General features: G+C 38.2%; 1 protein-coding gene across 5 annotated transcripts in view; it reads right to left on the reverse strand.

Moving 5' to 3' along the window:
• The window catches only part of LOC128556481 (protein TFG-like), a 44,428-nt gene that overhangs the window by 10,223 nt on the left and 13,524 nt on the right, over positions 1-20,681 (reverse strand). For 3 of the 5 annotated variants that reach the window (XM_053541785.1, XM_053541783.1, XM_053541784.1), the window contains 5 exons: positions 19,199-19,291; positions 17,190-17,300; positions 5,448-5,546; positions 4,890-4,982; positions 3,947-4,206 (listed from right to left, as the gene is read on the reverse strand). In XM_053541785.1, the coding sequence (XP_053397760.1) occupies positions 3,947-4,206; positions 4,890-4,982; positions 5,448-5,546; positions 17,190-17,300; positions 19,199-19,291 (656 nt within the window). The remainder of the gene's footprint in view (positions 1-3,946; positions 4,207-4,889; positions 4,983-5,447; positions 5,547-17,189; positions 17,301-19,198; positions 19,292-20,681) is intronic. The other 2 variants (XM_053541786.1, XM_053541787.1) reach the window with 2 other exon arrangements.

Consider the following 20,681-nt stretch of genomic DNA (forward strand, 5'->3'; position numbering starts at 1 on the left):
GTACACCAAATTTTATGAATATATGTCTATGAATAAGAAAGTTACACTTATTTTAGTGAAAAAAGCACCGAAAAGAGTTCCGTCGCGGCGCGTCTCCGAATGCCTATTTTAAGGAAATATTCTAAAAAATGACTGAAATTTGCGAACTTTAATTTTTCATAACTTTTGATCTAGTTAAGATATTTTCAAAATTTAAACTGTTTTGTGAAGCTATTTTCAAGCTCTTTCATTTCCAATATATAACTTTAACATGGAAATACTTCTTAAAAATGGTCTGGGGTTGCTACTAGGTGCATAACTTCACATGCTAAAGAATGATCTTGTGAGGTTTGACGACACTGGATCAAATATTTTTTGAGATATGCACAACACAAATACAGACAGATGGATGGATGGACAAAGGCAACTCTTAAGAATCTGTGTGATAAATGTAAAACAAACTAGAGCTATCACTAAAGGTGATGAATGTACCCCCCTCATGCACTGACACAGTACATTGCAATTTGACGCACACAAGATTGCATAACTATGTGGACTGTATGTATATAGACTGTATGTATACAGTATAGTAACAAAAAAACAAAGTCCCATAACTATGCAGAATATTTATCTAAAAGAATGTAACATGCACCATGCACAACTAGGGTTGGTACTGATCACTTGTGTGAAGTTTCATTAAATTGTGTGCAAGGGTTTGGTAGATTAGGCACGCACAAGATTGCATATGCAGACTGTATGTACATAGTATGTTAACAAGAAACAAAGTCCCATAACTCTGCAATTTTTGTCGCTGAAAGAACCTAACATGCCCCATGCACAACTACTGTTGTTACTGATCACTTGTGTGAAGTTTCATTAAATTGTGTCAAGGGGATGAGGAGAGATGGTGCGCACAAGATTGTCTATGTATATAGTATAGTAACAAAAAAACAAAGTCCCATAACTGCAAATTTTTTTTCTAAAAGAACATAACATGCCCCATGCACAACTACTGTTGGTACTGATCACTTGTGTGAAGTTTCATTAAATTGTGTCAAGGGGATGAGGAGAGATGGTGCGCACAAGATTGTGTCTATGTATATAGTATAGTAACAAAAAAACAAGAGGACCATGATGGTCCTGAATCGCTCACCTCTTCCCATATGACCCAGTTTTGAGTATGACGTCATTTTTTCTATTATCTGACATAGTGACCTAGTTTTTGAGCTCATGTGACCCAGTTTGAACTTGACCTAGATATTATCAAGATAAAAATTCTGACCAATTTTCATGAAGATCCATTGAAAAATATGGTCTCTAGAGAGGTCAAAAGATTTTAATAATTTTAGACCTACTGACCTAGTTTTTGACTGCAGTTAACCCAGTTTCAAATTTGACTTAGATATCATCAAGATGAACATTCAGACCAACTTTCATACAGATCCCATGAAAAGTATGGCCTCTAGAGAGGTCACAAGGTTTTTTTTATTATTTGACCTACTGACCTAGTTTTTTATGGCATGTGACCCAGTTTCAAACTTGACCTAGATATCATCAAGATGAACATTCTGACCAATTTTTATGGAGATCCATTCACAAGTATGGTCTCTAGAGAGGTCACAAGGTTTTTCTATTTTTAGACCTAATGACCTAGTTTTTGACCGCACATGACCCTGTTTCGAACTGGACCTAGATTTCATCAAGATGAACATTCAGACCAATTTTCATACAGATCCCATGAAAAATATGGCCTTTAGAGAGGTCACAAGGTTTTTCTATTATTTGACCTACTGACTTAGTTTTTGATGGCACATGACCCACTTTCAAACTTGACCTAGATATCATCAAGATGAACATTCAGACCAATTTTCATACAGATCCCATGAAAAATATGGCCTCTAGAGAGGTCACAAGGTTTTTCTATTATTTGACCTACTGACCTAGTTTTTGACCGCACATGACCCACTTTCGAACTTGGCCTAGATATCATCAAGGTGAACATTCTGACCAATTTTCATGAAGATCTCATGAAATATATGGCTTCTAGAGAGGTCACAAGGTTTTTCTATTTTTAGACCTACTGACCTAGTTTTTGACCGCACATGACCCAGTTTCGAACTTGACCTAGATATCATCAAGATGAACATTCAGACCAACTTTCATACATATCCCATGAAAAATATGGCCTCTAGAGAGGTCACAAGGTTTTTCTATTATTTGGCCTACTGACCTAGTTTTTGACGGCACGTGACCCAGTTTCGAATTTGACTTAGATATTATCAAGGTGAACGTTCTCACTAATTTTCATGAAGATCTTGTGAAATATATGGCCTCTAGAGAGGTCACAAGGTTTTTCTATTTTTAGACCTACTGACCTAGTTTTTGATGGCACGTGACCCAGTTTCGAACTTGACCTAGATATCATCAAGGTGAACATTCTGACCAAGTTTAATGAAGATCTTGTGAAATATATGGCCTCTAAAGAGGTCACAAGGTTTTTCTATTTTTAGACCTACTGACCTAGTTTTTGAAGGCACGTGACCCAGTTTCGAACTTGACCTAGATATCATCAAGATGAACATTCTTACCAACTTTCATAAAGATCCCATGAAAAATGTGACCTCTAGAGTGATCACAAGCAAAAGTTTATGGACGGACGCAAGGACGCACGCACGGACGGACGACGGACACCGCGCGATCAAAAAAACTCACCTTGTCACTTTGTGACAGGTGAGCTAACAAAGTCCCATAACTCTGCAAATTTTTTTTCTAAAAGAACCTAACATGCCCCATGCACAACTACTGTTGGTACTGATCACTTGTGTGAAGTTTCATTAAATTGTGTCATGGGAATGAGGAGAGATGGTGGGCACAAGATTGTGTCTATGTATATAGTATAGTAACAAAAAAACAAAGTCCCATAACTCTGCAACTTTTTTTCTAAAAGAACCTAACATGCTCCATGCACAACTACTGTTGGTACTGATCACTTGTGTGAAGTTTCATTAAATTCTGTCAAGGGGATAAGGAGAGATGATGCGCACAAGATTGTGTCTACGGACAGACAGACAGACAACCTGAAACCAGTATACCCCCCCTTACAACTTTGTTGTCGGGGGGTACAACAAGAGCACCGCCTAGCGGATGCAGATGCTCATCTCATTTTTTTTGTCTCTGTATATTAGAAATATTGTCATACCCATGATTTTCTAAGTCCAAAAGAGGGCATTATTCTTGCAAAAAAGCAATGTAAAGTTACTGTACTTGCTGTGGAGTCAGCTTTTAATGGCTAATAACTGCTCCAAGTTTTAAAGCAATAGCTTTGACCGTTAGGGAGAAAAGTTGACCTAAACGCAAAACTTAACCAAGAAATCTGATATTTTCTAAGTCCAAAAGGCGCCATAATTCTTGCAGTACAGAGTCAGCTTTCGATGGTAAACAATAAAGCAAAAGCTTTGATAGTTTAGGAGAAAAGCTGACCTAAACACAAAACTTAACAAGGCAATGCCGACGCAGACACTGATGACAATAACTCATCTTTTTTTTTTTTTTTAAATCAGATGGGCTAAAAAGATCTGACCTCTAACCATTAAAATGTTTTTCCCTTTACAGAGACCAATATTTCCACTGGGTTTGATTGTAACATGAACATTAAAGAAAATCTGGTGAAATATACAGGCTTGTCATAAAACATCAGCCGACAATGTTACAATCTTATGTGACCTCAGTGACCTTGACCTCTGGGATAACTGACACTAAACCTACAGATGATCAACCCTTACCTGGATCAATCCATATGTGTAGTTTGATGATAATAATAGATGTAGTTAAGATGATATAGTGAAATTAAGAATCTTGTCATAAAATTTTAACCCGGAAGCTATGCCAGAGGCGGGACAAGTATAATAACTTTTCCTATTCTTCAAAAAGTCAAGCTAAAAACCAGATAAATCTTTTGTTAACCTACTTGTGATTGCGGCTGCTGTGAAGGCAATGGCTGTTGTTGTTGTGGTGGCATCACCATCCCATATCCCTGCTGTTGGTACCCAGGTTGCTGTTGTCCAGGCTGGGCTGCAGGCTGTGCCCCAGTCTGACCCGCTTGACTGTATCCTTGTCCATATTGTGATGTTGGTGGCTGTACAGTCCCTGGCTGTGAGCTCTGAGGAGGATAGCCAGGATGTTGTTGTTGTTGTTGCTGAGGAGGCTGCTGGGCACCTCCTGCATAACCTAAAATAAAGTTTAAAGTTGTATTGACTACATGGCTAGTACTCTGTTCTAGTACCACAACAACTTCTCATCACTTGTCTCTCCTATGGTTCAAATCCTGTTTGGGGTGAAGATTTTTTTTCATATAAGCTACAATGCTGGTTTGTGGATAGTTGTAGTTTTACTGTGATGCCTGCCTGTACCTGGGACAATGCTTGATAGGGCATCTAGGATAGATTCAAATAACTTGCCAGGTATTTTATCCATTAACGACTTGAAACTTCCATTTCAATATAATAATTTACAGTATATCAAACAATTTCTGTGGTATAAAAGTTTTTAAAGGTATAAGATGTCTCAATCAAGATTACAAAAACATATTAAAATATCTAATTAATAATTGATGCCTGATGTAGGTAAAAAAACCCATCTCCACTTACAATTATTCTGTCTGGACAAAACCCTATCAAAACATGATTATATTATCAATTGGTATAAACTTTTAATAACACATTTTTCTATCCTTATTCGTGACTAAACTTGAAACCGGTCTTATTGGTAGCCCACAATTATACCTACTGAGGTAGTTGTGCATGCTACCAAGTTCATCAAACTACAGGATTTCTATGGATAGATATGATACCTTGGTTTTTCTATGGGAACAAACTATGGGTTTGTAAAAGAAGGAAGAAAGAGTGACATACTTGGATGAGGTGAAGGTGTGTGGGTGCTGGATTCATGTTGTTCATGTTCGTGCCCTGTATACGTATGAGATTGCATTAAGGACCTCTGATAACCTAGCAGAATAGAAACAAGCCATAAACAGCTGAACTGTTAGCAATAAGCAAGAAGACCGACATTGATTTAATTAACTTCTTTGACATTTCTCTGCATGACAGTACTGAAAATATTTATTCTACTGGTTAAATAGCGGCTCTAAGATATACAACTTCCAAAAAACTGCTTCTGACAGTCGCATGAAAATCTAGAAATCTTGTTAAATCTACTTCTCATTTAAATGTAAAACAATTACAAACTCTGTTATGAATGTTGTATAAGACATGATCTGTATGCCAATACAATATGCTTCTTTCTCAAGAAAACTAAAACAATGTAATTAAATTTTAAAGATATTCTTCTCAGTTCTTATCAAGCCTAAAAATATATACACAAATTTGAATTTTGCGTTAAGATATACATTACATGTACTGAATTTCAGCATTAGAAATAAACAGATAAGAAATATGGAAATATGGGTATACTATTAAATTCATGTGGTCCTTCTATTCCTGCCCATGTGTTCTGGCCTCTACCAATGTGTGCTGGGAATGTCTGGGCCGACATTAGTGCTGGACTGAACTCTAATGAGAAATAATGGAATAGAGTAAATATTCTATATATATATATATATATATATATATTTATATACAGTTGAATATCGTTACCTCGATATCGGTTAGCTCGATACTCCGGTTAGCACGATGTGTTTTAGTCGGTCCCGATTTTTCCCTATGTATTTCAATGTAATTATTTATCATTACCTCGATATGATTAGCTCGATATTTTGTTTAGCTCGATGAGATATTTCAGTCCCGTCAACTTACCTGTACTGTTTTTACACCTGGTTTTGTCGATGTCACAGACTTGTCAATTATATCCATGTTATTGTAAGATGTGAAAATCCACCTGTTGTTGTCCGGCGATGTTTAATTCATAATCAGTTAGTTTGTGTGTTTGTTATTTAATCTTTAAATGCAATTAAAATGTCAGGAAGTTTGCATTTAATTCCCAATAATTAGTCTTATAAAACAGCGGGCAAGCTGTTTTCCAATATAACAACTAATTTGGATGAAATATTTTTTTTGTCTGACGGAGTAAAAATCTGCCATTTAGGGTTGAGTAATAATATGGTATTTAACTGGCAATTTTCGTTATCGAAGCACATCAAAATGAACTACTCATCTAGGAACATTACCGCTACATTCAGACTTGTTTTGGGAAGGATAAAATGCGATACTCACTATTTTCTAAAAATAAAAAGCTGTATGTATGTATGTACTATTTAAATAGGGTGTTTCATTTGTCAATAAAATTAAAATTATTTACGTTTTATATTAATTCTTTCCCATTTCAAACCCTTTGAAAATGCATTGGATATTACGACAATATAGACGTCCGACACAAGTACAAAGTAGTCCCAGATAGTCGATATCGTTACGTCGAACTTCGGATACGTCGATGCAATTTTTACAGTCCCTTGAATATCGAGGTAACGGTATTCGACTGTATATATATATATATATATATATATATATATACAAGTATTGTTTAACAGAAGCACTGCTGGTGTTAGTGATGCTATGTTACTACAAGCTATACATGTACGTGTTAGTATCTAAGAAACAGAACCCCGCTATGCATCGAGACGGTTGGGAGGCACTAAAAACAGTATGTACTATGAGTTGATTGTGAGGCACTAGAGACATTAAGGGACAGGAATTGACTGTGAGACACTAGAGACATTAAGTGACAGGAGATGACTGTGAGGCACTTGAGACTGTATGTGGCAGGAGTTGATTCTGAGGCACTAGAGACATTATGTGGCTGGAGTTGACTGTGAGGCACTAGAGACAGTATGTGACAGGAGTTGATCGTGAGGCACTAGAGACAGTAAGTGACAGGTGTTGACTGTGAGGCACTAGAGACAGTATGTGACACGAGTTGATCGTGAGGCACTAGAGACAGTATGTGACAGGAGTTGATCGTGAGGCACTAGAGACAGTAAGTGACAGGAGTTGACTGTGAGGCACTAGAGACATTAAGTGACAGGAGTTGACAGTGAGGCACTTGAGACAGTATGTGACAGGAGTTGATTGTGAGGCACTAGAGACATTAGGTGACAGGAGTTGACTGTGAGGCACTTGAAACAGTATGTGACAGGTGTTGACTGTGAGGAACTTGAGACAGTATGTGACAGGAGTTGATTGTGAGGCACTAGAGACAGTATGTGGCTGGAGTTGATTATGAGGCATAAGTGACTGTACACGACACAAGTTGACTGTGAGGCACTAGAGACAGTATGTGACAGGAGTTGACTGTGAGGCACTAGAGACATTAAGTGACAGGAATTGACTGTGAGGCACTAGAGACTTTAAGTGACAGGAGTTGACTGTGAGGCACTAGAGACAGTATATGACAGGAGTTGATTGTGAGGCACTAGAGACAGTATGTGACAGGAGTTGACTGTGAGGCACTAGAGACAGTAAGTGACAGGAGTTGACTGTGAGGCACTAGAGACTTTAAGTGACAGGAGTTGACTGTGAGGCACTAGAGACAGTATATGACAGGAGTTGATTGTGAGGCACTAGAGACAGTATGTGGCAGGAGTTGATTGTGAGGCACTTGAGACAGTAAGTGACTTGAGTTGACAGTGAGGCACTTGAGACAGTATGTGACAGGAGTTGATTGTGAGGCACTAGAGACAGTATATGACAGGAGTTGATTGTGAGACACTAGAGACAGTATGTGGCAGGAGTTGATTATGAGGCATTAGAGACAGTAGTGACAGGAGTTGATTGTGAAGCACTAGAGACATTAAGTGACAGGTGTATTATGAGGCATTTGAGACAGTATGTGACAGGAGTTGATTGTGAGGCACTAAGACATTAGTGACAGGAGTTGATTGTGAAGCACTAGAGACAGTAGCGGCAGGAGTTGATTATGAGGCATTTGAGACAGTATGTGACAGGACTTGATGTGAGGCATTGGAGACAGTATGTGACAGGAGTTGATTGTTAGGCATTGGAGACAGTATGTGGCAGGAGTTGATTATGAGGCATTGGAGACAGTATGTGGCAGGAGTTGAATGTGAGGCACTAGAGACATGAAGTGACAGGACTTGACTGTGAGGCACTAGAGACATTAAGTGATAGGAGTTGACTGTGAGGCATTTGAGACAGTATGTGACAAGAGTTGACTGTGAGGCACTAGAGACATGAAGTGACAGGACTTGACTGTGAGGCACTACAGACATTAAGTGATAGGAGTTGATTGTGAGGCACTAGAGACAGTATGTGACAAGAGTTGACAGTGAGGCACTAGAGACATGAAGTGACAGGACTTGACTGTGAGGCACTACAGACATTAAGTGATAGGAGTTGATTGTGAGGCACTAGAGACAGTATGTGACAAGAGTTGACAGTGAGGCACTTGAGACAGTATGTGACAGGAGTTGACTGTGAGGCACTAGAGACATGAAGTGACAGGACTTGACTGTGAGGCACTACAGACATTAAGTGATAGGAGTTGATTGTGAGGCACTAGAGACAGTATGTGACAAGAGTCGACAGTGAGGCACTAGAGACAGTATGTGACAAGAGTTGACTGTGAGGCACTAGAGACATGAAGTGACAGGACTTGACTGTGAGGCACTACAGACATTAAGTGATAGGAGTTGATTGTGAGGCACTAGAGACAGTATGTGACAAGAGTTGACAGTGAGGCACTTGAGACAGTATGTGACAGGAGTTGACTGTGAGGCACTAGATACATTAAGTGAAAGGAGTTGACAGAGAGGCACTAGAGACAGTATGTGACAGGAGTTGACTGTGAGGCACTTGAGACATTAAGTGACAGGAATTGACTGTGAGGCACTAGAGACTTTAAGTGACAGGAGTTGACTGTGAGGCACTAGAGACAGTATATGACAGGAGTTGATTGTGAGGCACTAGAGACAGTATGTGACAGGAGTTGACTGTGAGGCACTAGAGACATTAAGTGACAGGAGTTGACTGTGAGGCACTAGAGACTTTAAGTGACAGGAGTTGACTGTGAGGCACTAGAGACAGTATATGACAGGAGTTGATTGTGAGGCACTAGAGACAGTATGTGGCAGGAGTTGATTGTGAGGCACTTGAGACAGTAAGTGACTTGAGTTGACTGAGGCACTTGAGACAGTATGTGACAGGAGTTGATTGTGAGGCACTAGAGACAGTATATGACAGGAGTTGATTGTGAGACACTAGAGACAGTATGTGGCAGGAGTTGATTATGAGGCATTAGAGACAGTATGTGACAGGAGTTGATTGTGAAGCACTAGAGACATTAAGTGACAGGTGTATTATGAGGCATTTGAGACAGTATGTGACAGGAGTTGATTGTGAGGCACTACAGACATTAAGTGACAGGAGTTGATTGTGAAGCACTAGAGACAGTATGCGGCAGGAGTTGATTATGAGGCATTTGAGACAGTATGTGACAGGACTTGATTGTGAGGCATTGGAGACAGTATGTGACAGGAGTTGATTGTTAGGCATTGGAGACAGTATGTGGCAGGAGTTGATTATGAGGCATTGGAGACAGTATGTGGCAGGAGTTGAATGTGAGGCACTAGAGACATGAAGTGACAGGACTTGACTGTGAGGCACTAGAGACATTAAGTGATAGGAGTTGACTGTGAGGCATTTGAGACAGTATGTGACAAGAGTTGACAGTGAGGCACTAGAGACATGAAGTGACAGGACTTGACTGTGAGGCACTACAGACATTAAGTGATAGGAGTTGATTGTGAGGCACTAGAGACAGTATGTGACAAGAGTTGACAGTGAGGCACTAGAGACATGAAGTGACAGGACTTGACTGTGAGGCACTACAGACATTAAGTGATAGGAGTTGATTGTGAGGCACTAGAGACAGTATGTGACAAGAGTGGCACTTGAGACAGTATGTGACAAGAGTTGACTGTGAGGCACTAGAGACATGAAGTGACAGGACTTGACTGTGAGGCACTACAGACATTAAGTGATAGGAGTTGATTGTGAGGCACTAGAGACAGTATGTGACAAGAGTTGACAGTGAGGCACTAGAGACAGTATGTGACAAGAGTTGACTGTGAGGCACTAGAACATAGTGAAAGAGTTGACGTGAGGCACTAGAGACAGTGACAGGACTTGACTGTGAGGCACTACAGACATTAAGTGATAGGAGTTGATTGTGAGGCACTAGAGACAGTATGTGACAAGAGTTGACAGTGAGGCACTTGAGACAGTATGTGACAGGAGTTGACTGTGAGGCACTAGATACATTAAGTGAAAGGAGTTGACAGTGAGGCACTAGAGACAGTATGTGACAAGAGTTGACAGTGAGGCACTTGAGACAGTATGTGACAGGAGTTGACTGTGAGACACTAGATACATTAAGTGAAAGGAGTTGACAGTGAGGCACTAGAGATATTTTAAAAGTGACAGGAGTTGACTGTGAGGCATTTGAGACAGTACATGACAGGAGTTGATTATGAGACATTTGAGTTAGTACAAACACGAGTTGACTTGTGAGTTACTCGAGACAGTATGTGACAGGAGTTGATTGTGAGGCACTTGAGACAGTATGTGACAGGAATTAATTGTGAGTCACTAGAGATAGTATGTGACAGTTGTTGACTGTGAGGCACTTGGGAGACAGTATGTGGAAGCAGTTGATTGTGAGCCACTTGAAACAGTACATGACATGAGTTGATTGTGAGGCACATGAGACAGTATGTGACAGGAGTTGACTGTGAGGCACTTGACACTGTATGTGGCAGGAGTTGATTGTGAGGCACTTGAGACAGTATGTGACAGGAGCTGACTGTGAGGCACTTGAGACAGTATGTGACAGGAGCTGACTGTGAGGCACTAGAGACATTAAGTGACAGGCCTTGACTGTGAGGCACTTGAAACAGTATGTGACAGGAGCTGACTGTGAGGCACTAGGGACAGCAAGTTGATTGCAGCCCACAAGCGTTTGTGAGGTAACCCTTGCAGATTTAAACAGCTGTAAAGTATAAACACCTAGTTTTCAGGAGCCTTACTTCAACCACAGAAAAAACCCGCTCACATATTACTTCCATTTCATGTTTAAAAATATTAGCGAAACCACAATTCTTCATAACTGACATCACTGGCAATAAGATGACTGTTTGCCATCTTTCCAAGAGAATGAAAGTGGACATCCTGGAAGTCTGCCTTTTATATATGTTAGGAAAGTTATTAAAGGAAAACTGACAACCTAACAGTTTAATTGATAAATATCCTCAATTTTAACAACTTCACAGTCAAAGCAGCATTTACATTCTAGAATTAACTAATTCAGTGTTGGTACCTGTACATGTATTATGAAGTTATCAGATGGTAAACACTGTGACCTTGATCCTAGATATAGGAACCTTGTTTGCACATGACACTCCATCTCATTGAGTTAAACATTCATGCCAAATATAAACAAGATTCCTCAAAGCATGTCAAAGTTATGGTCCAGACAAACAAATCCGGATGGAGGCACGCACGGACATACATCGAACAGCCATTTGGACGACTATGTCTTTGCTTCCATAAGCGGGCTCGACAGAAACTGATTGGATAAAGAAATGAACCCTTGATCAATAATCAGTTTTTACCTGACGCTAATTTTTAAAGGGCAAGGAATGCCTGATATCAAGTAAATTTTATATGAAAGTCATCCTCAAGCCATTTATAATGCTAAAAGAATTTTTTAAATTGGACCACTACTGAAAAAGATATGGCAATATGAAATTTAAGAAAATGGTTGATCATGGAGGCAGCCATTTTAGTGTGTTCATGATGTCATTTACACACTGCTGAATTCTTTAACAAATAACCTTTAATCTAGATTACTTTCTATTGTTTCCTGGGTGCAAGACGTAAAACATGGTAATTTCTTTCATTATAAATGTAGTTGAAACAAGGGTGCTATAGTCACAAAATACGCCCGTCGAGAGCTTGTTAGAAGAAAAACTTTGTTACAGAACTGCACATATGATTCAAATACCATGACAGTAGCTTCAAAAATACAAAAACAAGGGCTATCGTTAAAAATGAAGGATGCTGCCCGTATTGCATATTTGTCAGTGGATGTACAGCTAAGAATTTTAGTCTTAGTAGGTCTCTAGTTCAGGTACCCATACAAGAAGTCTTGAGATCTTAGGTCAAAGCAATGCTCCGGACAAAGTTGTCATTCTTGTATCTGACCTTTGACCTCTAAGTGTGACCTTGACCTAAGACCTAGGGACCTGTTTCTTGCGCAAGACACTCTGTCTCATGGTGGTGAACAATTGTGCCAAGTTACATCAAAATCCCTCCATGAATTTAGAAGAAATGCTCCAGACAAAGTCATTCTTGAATTTGACCTCTAAGTGTGACCTTGACCTTAGCCCTAGGGACCTGGTTCTTGCGCATGACACTTCGGTCTCATGCATGATGGTGAACATTTGTGCCAAGTTTAATAAAAATCTCTCCATGCATTTCAAAAACACTTTTGCCTCAAGGGGACATAAAAGTAACATTTTCAAACTGCAAAGATTTTGTCAAGTTTCAGATATCCAGAGAAAATGTGTCAGTGCAACAGTAGGCTTACCGATTATACAGTATCATCTTTTGATTTACAACTGCTAAATAAGCATACAGTGCCATCATTTCCATGTTTTGTTCATAACACATTGACTGACATGTTTCTGTTTTACATGAGACAGTAAATTTTGACACTATGGCTACCCATAAATTCTGTTAGTAATGTTAAATACATGTTATACTTGACTTGTCCTAAAAATCCATGTAATTAATTGGAAATTGTCTTCAAACCTTTGTTGGAAACTGCCATTGCTGACAAACATACTTTTTTCAACTATTATCAAAATGATGTCAATCTATTGTGTTTAAATTTTACATTAACATGAGCAGAAGTCAAGTCAAAATACTGACGCAACTTCAAAATTGAAAGCTACCAACTTTGTTTCAGATTAACTCTGTCTTTCGTCTGTGCTTTTCCCCCCTTTCATTATACAATGTACGCAATGCAGTATAAAACAGCACTCTGTATGCCCCGAAAGTCTGTTAAAACTAGAGCTATCACTAAAGGTGATGAATGTACCCCAAGCATGCACTGACACAGTACATTGCAATTTGACGCACACAAGAATGCATAATTATGTGGACTGTATGTATATTGACTGTAGGTATACAGTATAGTAACAAAAAACAAAGTCCCATAACTATGCAGAATATTTACCTAAAAGAGCGTAACATGCACCATGCACAACTAGGGTTGTTACTGATCACTTGTGTGAAGTTTCATTAAATTGTGTCAAGGGGATGAGGAGAGATGGTGCACACAAGATTGTGTCTATGTATATAGTTTAGTAACAAAAAACAAAGTCCCGTAACTCTGCAAGTTTTTTTTCTGAAAGAACCGAACATGCCCCATGCACAACTACTGTTGTTACTGATCACTTGTGTGAAGTTTCATTAAATTGTGTCAAGTGGATGAGGAGAGATGATGCGCACAAGATTGTGTCTATGTATATAGTATAGTAACAAAAAACAAAGTCCCATAACTCTGTAAGTTTTTTTTCTGAAAGAACCGAACATGCCCCATGCATAACTACTGTTGTTACTGATCACTTGTGTGAAGTTTCATTAAATTATGTCAAGGGGATGAGGAGAGATGGTGCGCACAAGATTGTGTCTATGTATATAGTATAGTAACAAAAAACAAAGTCCCATAACTCTGCAAGTTTTTTTTCTGAAAGAACCGAACATGCCCCATGCACAACTACTGTTGTTACTGATCACTTGTGTGAAGTTTCATTAAATTATGTCAAGGGGATGAGGAGAGATGGTGCGCACAAGATTGTGTCTACGGACAGACAGACGGAAGTTCCTATAGATGGACCTTTATTGGGTATTTGGACGGACAGACAGACAACATGAAACCAGTATACCCCCACTTACAACTTTGTTGTCGGGGCGTACAATTACTATTAATACTACATGAATAATAAAATTTCCTAGTTTTAGGACATTGTTGCTAAAATCTGGGAAAAAACAGAATCTTCCAATGACATTACCTACCATTCTTTTTGTTTACACTGGACTGAACTGTCATGGACGACAACTGTCTGCCACTAAATCTAACTCAAGGGCTATGGAGCTGTCGACAGGGCACCTTACATACCACTTACCTAAACAGGAACTAGAACATGTGACCGCACAACTTTATTATATGGGTAGACAGAGATACATTATCATTTCTTGTAATGCATTACTTTATAACATACTATCATAGGCTAATTTTCAAATATAACTAAGGAAAAGTAAAATCCCAAATTACAGAAAACTAATTTCTAAACCCAAGTTTAGTTACAACAGAATCGTAAACGTCAATATTTTCATACTGACTTGTAAATTTCATATTAGGTGTATTGCTTCAACCCGTGCCTACATATTAAAAAACTCATTAATGTTCATAGTTTCAATTTTGCTTAAGTAAAACAACAGCTCTTCAGGCCATATGCACAAAGTTTAATATGAGACAAGTTGGAAGTAAAATTTGAAGATATATTATTTGGAATGTGTGTGCTGGGTGGTGAGGGGGGTTTAATGTGTGTGAGTAATGTGCATTGCTGCACTGCAAATTGTCTCATCACCATCTACCGACATTCCAAGTTTAAAGTTGAAACCTTGAATATTTTTATGTTTTGGCAGGGTTCAAATTTAGACAAGCATACAAGCTAAACGCTAGTGGAATTTTAGAATAGTTAGTGGGCTTGGAATTTACTTGCTAATTTCAGCTAGTCAATAATATACCAAGCAAATGTCTTCAGAACTTTAATAAAGTTTGTTCTGCAGGTACGTATTTTTCTTCATGAAAGGAATGTTATCATTTATGTTTATAAATTATATTTTATTGTTCAACAAAACTCACGCATGATTGTAGCTTGCATTAAGTTAACATGGATGGCCTTGACTTTAGCTTTAAGCTAATAGAAAATATTTTTGTTTTTGACTGGCTACTTACAGAGATTAATCAGTAAGTTTTTGCCAGTAAAATATTAATAAAGTAATCAACCTTTTATTATTTGAAGAGGTGTTCACTGAAAATTTACTGACAGAATAGCGACCAGTGCAGACCAAGATCAGCCTGCACATCCGGATGTGCAGGCTGATCTTAGTCTGCACTTGTCACAAAGGCAGAACCACTTGCTGCCAGCAGGCTAAAGGTTAATTATTGTTAAACTTTAGCTGGTAGCTTTCATTTTAGCTAGTGAACAAAAAGGGCATTAGCTAACTAAAGCTAGTAGAAAATGTTGCTAAATTTGACCCCTGTTCAGGGCACAAAATACAAAGGGCAGATTTGACATTGAACTTAATTTGTGATCTTGACCTTTGACCTACCAAAAAAGATCATGCTCTTTGCAAATCTTCTCATCGCCACTTACCTATATTCCAAGTTTGAAGTCAATACCTTAAATGGTTATTAAGATATGCTCTGGACACAAAATAGCAAGAACAGATTTGACCTTGCTATGACCTTAACCTTTGACCTGGTTCATGTGCTCTGCTTACTTCCTCATCGCCATATACCCATATGTAAAGTTTGGAGTCGGTAACTTGACTGGTTATCAGTTATGCTCCAGACACAAAATATGAACATGCTTCTTTAATTAAAAGGTCAGTAGATTTGTATTGAGAATTTCGCAGAATAATATTGCGCGACTTATGGATCGGCTGCGTCATTTGAGCTTTGATAAAATTTGAGACACTGTTTAATATTAGTTAAAATTTTCAACAGTATTTCAATCATATACCTTGAAGAGTCAACTAACTATTCCTCTTGGTAGCTTCCTCATATACAGGAATTCTGCATCTTAAACATGGCTGCAAGCTCACAGAGGTGAAGGGCAAGTGCTTTGAACTTACAACCTTAACCACTTCCCACCAGATGCCCCACGTGTTATCATACAATTTACTTTTAGACAAAGGTTATGAAATTGTCTGGGAAAAATGTTTAGTAGAATAAATACATTTATTAGGGATGGGAACGAATATTCGAATATTCGAAAATCGGTCGAATATTCGAATATGAAAATCAGATTCGAATATTCGTAAATTATTGTATTTTTTTTTCCAAAAAAAGTATCATTGATTTTGGGCAATATGAGCATGCTAATTCTACAGAATAAAACCATGTCATGTTTGTTTATCGAGTATCAAAAGATGTCCAATTAAGAAGAAAATAGTTGGCAGGGCCATCGTTACGGATTAACAGTTTACAACAGGCGTCAATGTGTCAGATGCATGTCAAAAGATGTCCAGTTAACAAGACAATTACCTGGGTTCATCGCTACAGATTAACAGTTTGTATTAGGCGTGAATGTGACATCTTTTTTATCTTTTGTTCATTTTTATTGGCGCCTGTTTTATGTAACAAGTTGTAGAATTTTTTTTTTCGAAAACAATACCAAACTTGTAGATATTGCCGATCTTTTCACAATATTTGTACGACGTTTCAGACCATCCGCAGAATCGGTTTTCATCCGCAATCGGCCGTATTCGAATTAAATTTTGAAGTACTTTATAATAAAATCAAGACATAGCATATGATTGATGCATAAGTTCATATTGAAGGAGGTTTAAGTCTGCCTTACTTGCTTTTTACACGACGATTTTTACACGCCGATTGAAAAATTTCAAAATGGCGGCGGTAATACAACAGTGCGTCACGTGTTTAAATGGGACGACCTGCTATTTTTAAATAAAATTGCGACGGTCTAAATTATAACCGTTTTGATATTTTTGTATCATTTTGAAGCTAAAACACCGAATTAGTTAAATATGTTCATGATTATACTGACAGAATCGTGAAATAAAACGCTAGGATCGGCGGGTTTTGCTAGGTAGGATCGGGTTACCCGAAACAAACATTTGTTGGTCTTATTACGTACGATGATCCACGCTTTAAACAAATGAATACGTTGTGTATATGCCAATCACTTAATAAGAATTTAAAGCTTCCATTAAAATAAACCGAATATTCGAATATATTCGAATAAGGCAAACCGAATATTCGAATATTGATTTCAGTATTCGTTCCCATCCCTAACATTTATATATTGCACATGTATATTCTGATGCAATATTACATTGCCAACAGACTCTAAATGAAAACCTCACCTTGTGGCCCTTGATGATAAGCTGTTGGGGTGCCAGGTTGTTGCTGTTGCCAGGGAGGAATCTTTTGTCCACTTCCTGGAGCTGAACCTGCAGTATATGGTGCCTGTCCACCTGGAAATGTATGCCAAGCTTCAGTATTACATATTACTGTACTGCTTTGTCTCATAGTTTGCTTTTAGTTTATGTCAAGAACAGATATTCCATCTATACAAGTACAAAACATGTAAAACAGAGTTCTTTCCCCTTCCACAGCACAGATTGTCTTAAGACTTCATCCCTCATTAATTTTCTTTAAAATCTTGAATATGACTTTACTACTTTTCTCATTTCTGCTGTTATACCAAACCCAGGCTTCTCTAAATAAGACCCAGGCTCTCCCATTCTCAGTAAACTTTCCCTGCATAATCCCTTAGCTAGAAATGCACTACTTCAAACATTGCACATTATCTTATACAGTCCAAGCAATAAAAAATATGAATATAAGCGCACTGCCTATGGGTGCCATTGCTCATCTGCATGTGCTGGACAATATGTAAGACAAGTATGCCCAAGGGCAGAATGTCGAGCCCGCCAGCTGTCAAGTGTGACCTGGACCTTGGACTTAGGGACCTGGTTCATGTGCATGACACTCTGTCTCATAATGGTGAACATTCATGCCAAGTTACATCAAAATCCCACCATGCATGAAGAAGAAATGCTCCGGACAAACTTCAGTTTGACCTTTGACCTCAAACTGTGACCTTGACCTTTGAGATAGGAACATGGGGTTTGCGCATGACACGCCTTCTCATTGAGGTAAACATTTATGCCATATATAAACAAGATTGATCCATGCATGTCAAAGTTATGGTCTGGACAAAATAGGACGGACGCACACACACCGAAAGTGGTGACTATATCGAGCTCACCGCAAGCGGGCTTGACAAAAAGAGTTATAGTTCAGATTTTCTAAGTACAAAAAGGCCATAATTAAAATTCAGGTCACAGCTATGGTTCTTGACCTACATTGTCCCCAAATGATGATAAACAAGACTTAGTGTGCAAAGGATTGAAGCTGTAGCTCTTATAGTTTTTTAGAAAATCTGACCTAAACAAAAATGTTAAACAAGAAGCTCAAATTTTCTAAGTATGAAAAGGGCCACAATTCTGACAAAATGCATATCAGAGTTATGGTTCTTGGCCTACATAGTCCCCTAATGATGATAAACAAGTGTGCAAAGTTTCAAAGCTGCAGCTCTTATAGTTTTTGAAAAAAGGTGGACCTAACAAAAAATTTAACCAAGAAACTCAAATTTTCGAGGTACAAAAAGGGCCATAATTCTATCAAAATGCATATCAGAGTTATGGTTCTTGGCCTAAATAGTCAACTTAAGATGGTTAACAAGTCTGCAAAGTTTCAAAGCTGTAGATCTTACAGTGTTTGAGAAAAGGTGGACCTAAACAAAAATTCTAATGCCAACATCAACAATCAAGTGACGCCAATATCTCATATATTTCTTTAAAAAATCAGACGAGCAAAAGATTACAACAAATATCTGAAATAACAATTACTGAAAAAGAAATGATTTCATTTATATAAAAAATATACGTAACTTAGAAACTGATATATTTTATGTTCATATAGAAATATAAATTATTTCAGCCATATTGTTGAAGGTCTGTAAAGGTTTAAATGTTATGTTAAAAGGAGACAAAGCAGATGTCTAAAATAGAGAATATGCATTAAATGCTAATTTTAATACTGCATATGAACTTGGTCCCCACCAGAGCATTATTTCACCAATCAGACAGGGACCTGAGTAGAAACACCGACCCTCTGTAAGCCAGCTTACTTAGATGACTTGCTCATATGAAGAATTCTAATGAGCTTCCAGACCCCTATCTGTGAGGACCAAGTGATTCGAAGTCTGTGACCTAAACTTCTAGACCATGGAGGCCCCTCAGACAATGGAAGCAAGTTCAGAAGTACAGGTAACAACATTACACATCAGATTTTTACTGGACCTCACCTTGTTGTGTCGGCACTCCAGGACCTTGTTGTTGTTGCTGTCTACTTGATGATGATCCAATACTTGAAATGCTGTCTGGAGTTCCAGGTCGATCTGAAAATAGAAACTGTTGTCTTAAACAATATTCAATTTAATGTCAGACTTTATTGCAAATGCCAAAGGATCAAATCCTAATGACTTTGACCTTCTTTAATCCATACTCAGGGTTCTCACTAGCAATTTCAAGTTGCAGTCCTGGGACTCCCAAAGCTGAAAAAGTTGCAGTCCCAACTACTGACTAGACTGACGGACAGACTTAAACTTTCGTCAAAACACAGGCCTCTATTGTACTGTCAAATTAAGTAAATTAAGTGTAGACCGACAGACATTTTGTAATCACAATTCTTCACCCAAATATTGTTAAGGTGAGATAAAAAGGTAAATGTAAAATAGGTAAAATGTAGTCAAAAATTAATGTAGGACAAAATCACCCCTGGACAACCCCCCCCACATCCCTGCTGTTTCTGGTCTTCCTGGACAAAGTCCTCCTGTGAAATTATCAAGGTGGACAAAATCCCCCTTGTGAAAATACCAAGGTGGACAAAATCCCTCGTGATAATTTTTTTCTTCACCTTTTTATTTCAGAATGGAAACGTATATAAACATACAGTGAAAAGAAAATATATGAGCAATTATACTTTTACTTTAATACTTATTAAGAGCATAACGTTAAAACATTCGGTCTAAAATACATTAATGCACAGTATGTCTATGATCAACATATTAATAAATGCTTCTTCAGTAACATCAGCGATTTTGCAGAAAAATAATCACGTTACTAAGACCGACATCGACAGCATCTTAAAATTACTCGGACATTCATAATTAAGCCTAATTGTCACTTTTTCTAAAAACATCTTGAAAACTGCCTGGTAATTAGTACGTGAGAAAACAAATGAAGTTACTTCAAACACCACGTAATCCGTCGTTAACAATTAGCAATTGTCACCTATGCAATCACGCTGACAATCACATGTATTCGAGTTGATCATACTTATGCCGCCTGTCTCGCGGTGTAGTGGAAACGGGCAACGCTGATTGGCTATACGCGGCTATCAGTGACAAGCGAGTAACTACACCCACATGTTTTGCTCTCGAGTCAAACCTTGAGTATTCGCAGGTTTACATAATTAATTTTCATTGCGTCTCACTGCAGAAACGTGCGTCTGGGGACTCCCCAAGCTGCAATTAACACGTGTATACCGGGACCAATTATGCGTACAGGGACGCCGATTTAGGCATTTCCGAGAACCCTGCATACTTTTATATACTCATTTTGTTTAAAGTATAATTTAACACAATCAATTTTAAAAGCATTTACATCAATTACATGTCTACATTTTGAGAGGTTTATTACCTCTCAATCAGACTTAAAAGTTGTAAGTAGTAGTGAGAATAAATTTCTGAAATTTTGAGTGGAGAATCTGAATGTAAGTGGAAGTGG

This window comes from Mercenaria mercenaria, chromosome 4 (genome assembly GCF_021730395.1).
Source record: "Mercenaria mercenaria strain notata chromosome 4, MADL_Memer_1, whole genome shotgun sequence".
NCBI lineage: Eukaryota > Metazoa > Mollusca > Bivalvia > Venerida > Veneridae > Mercenaria > Mercenaria mercenaria.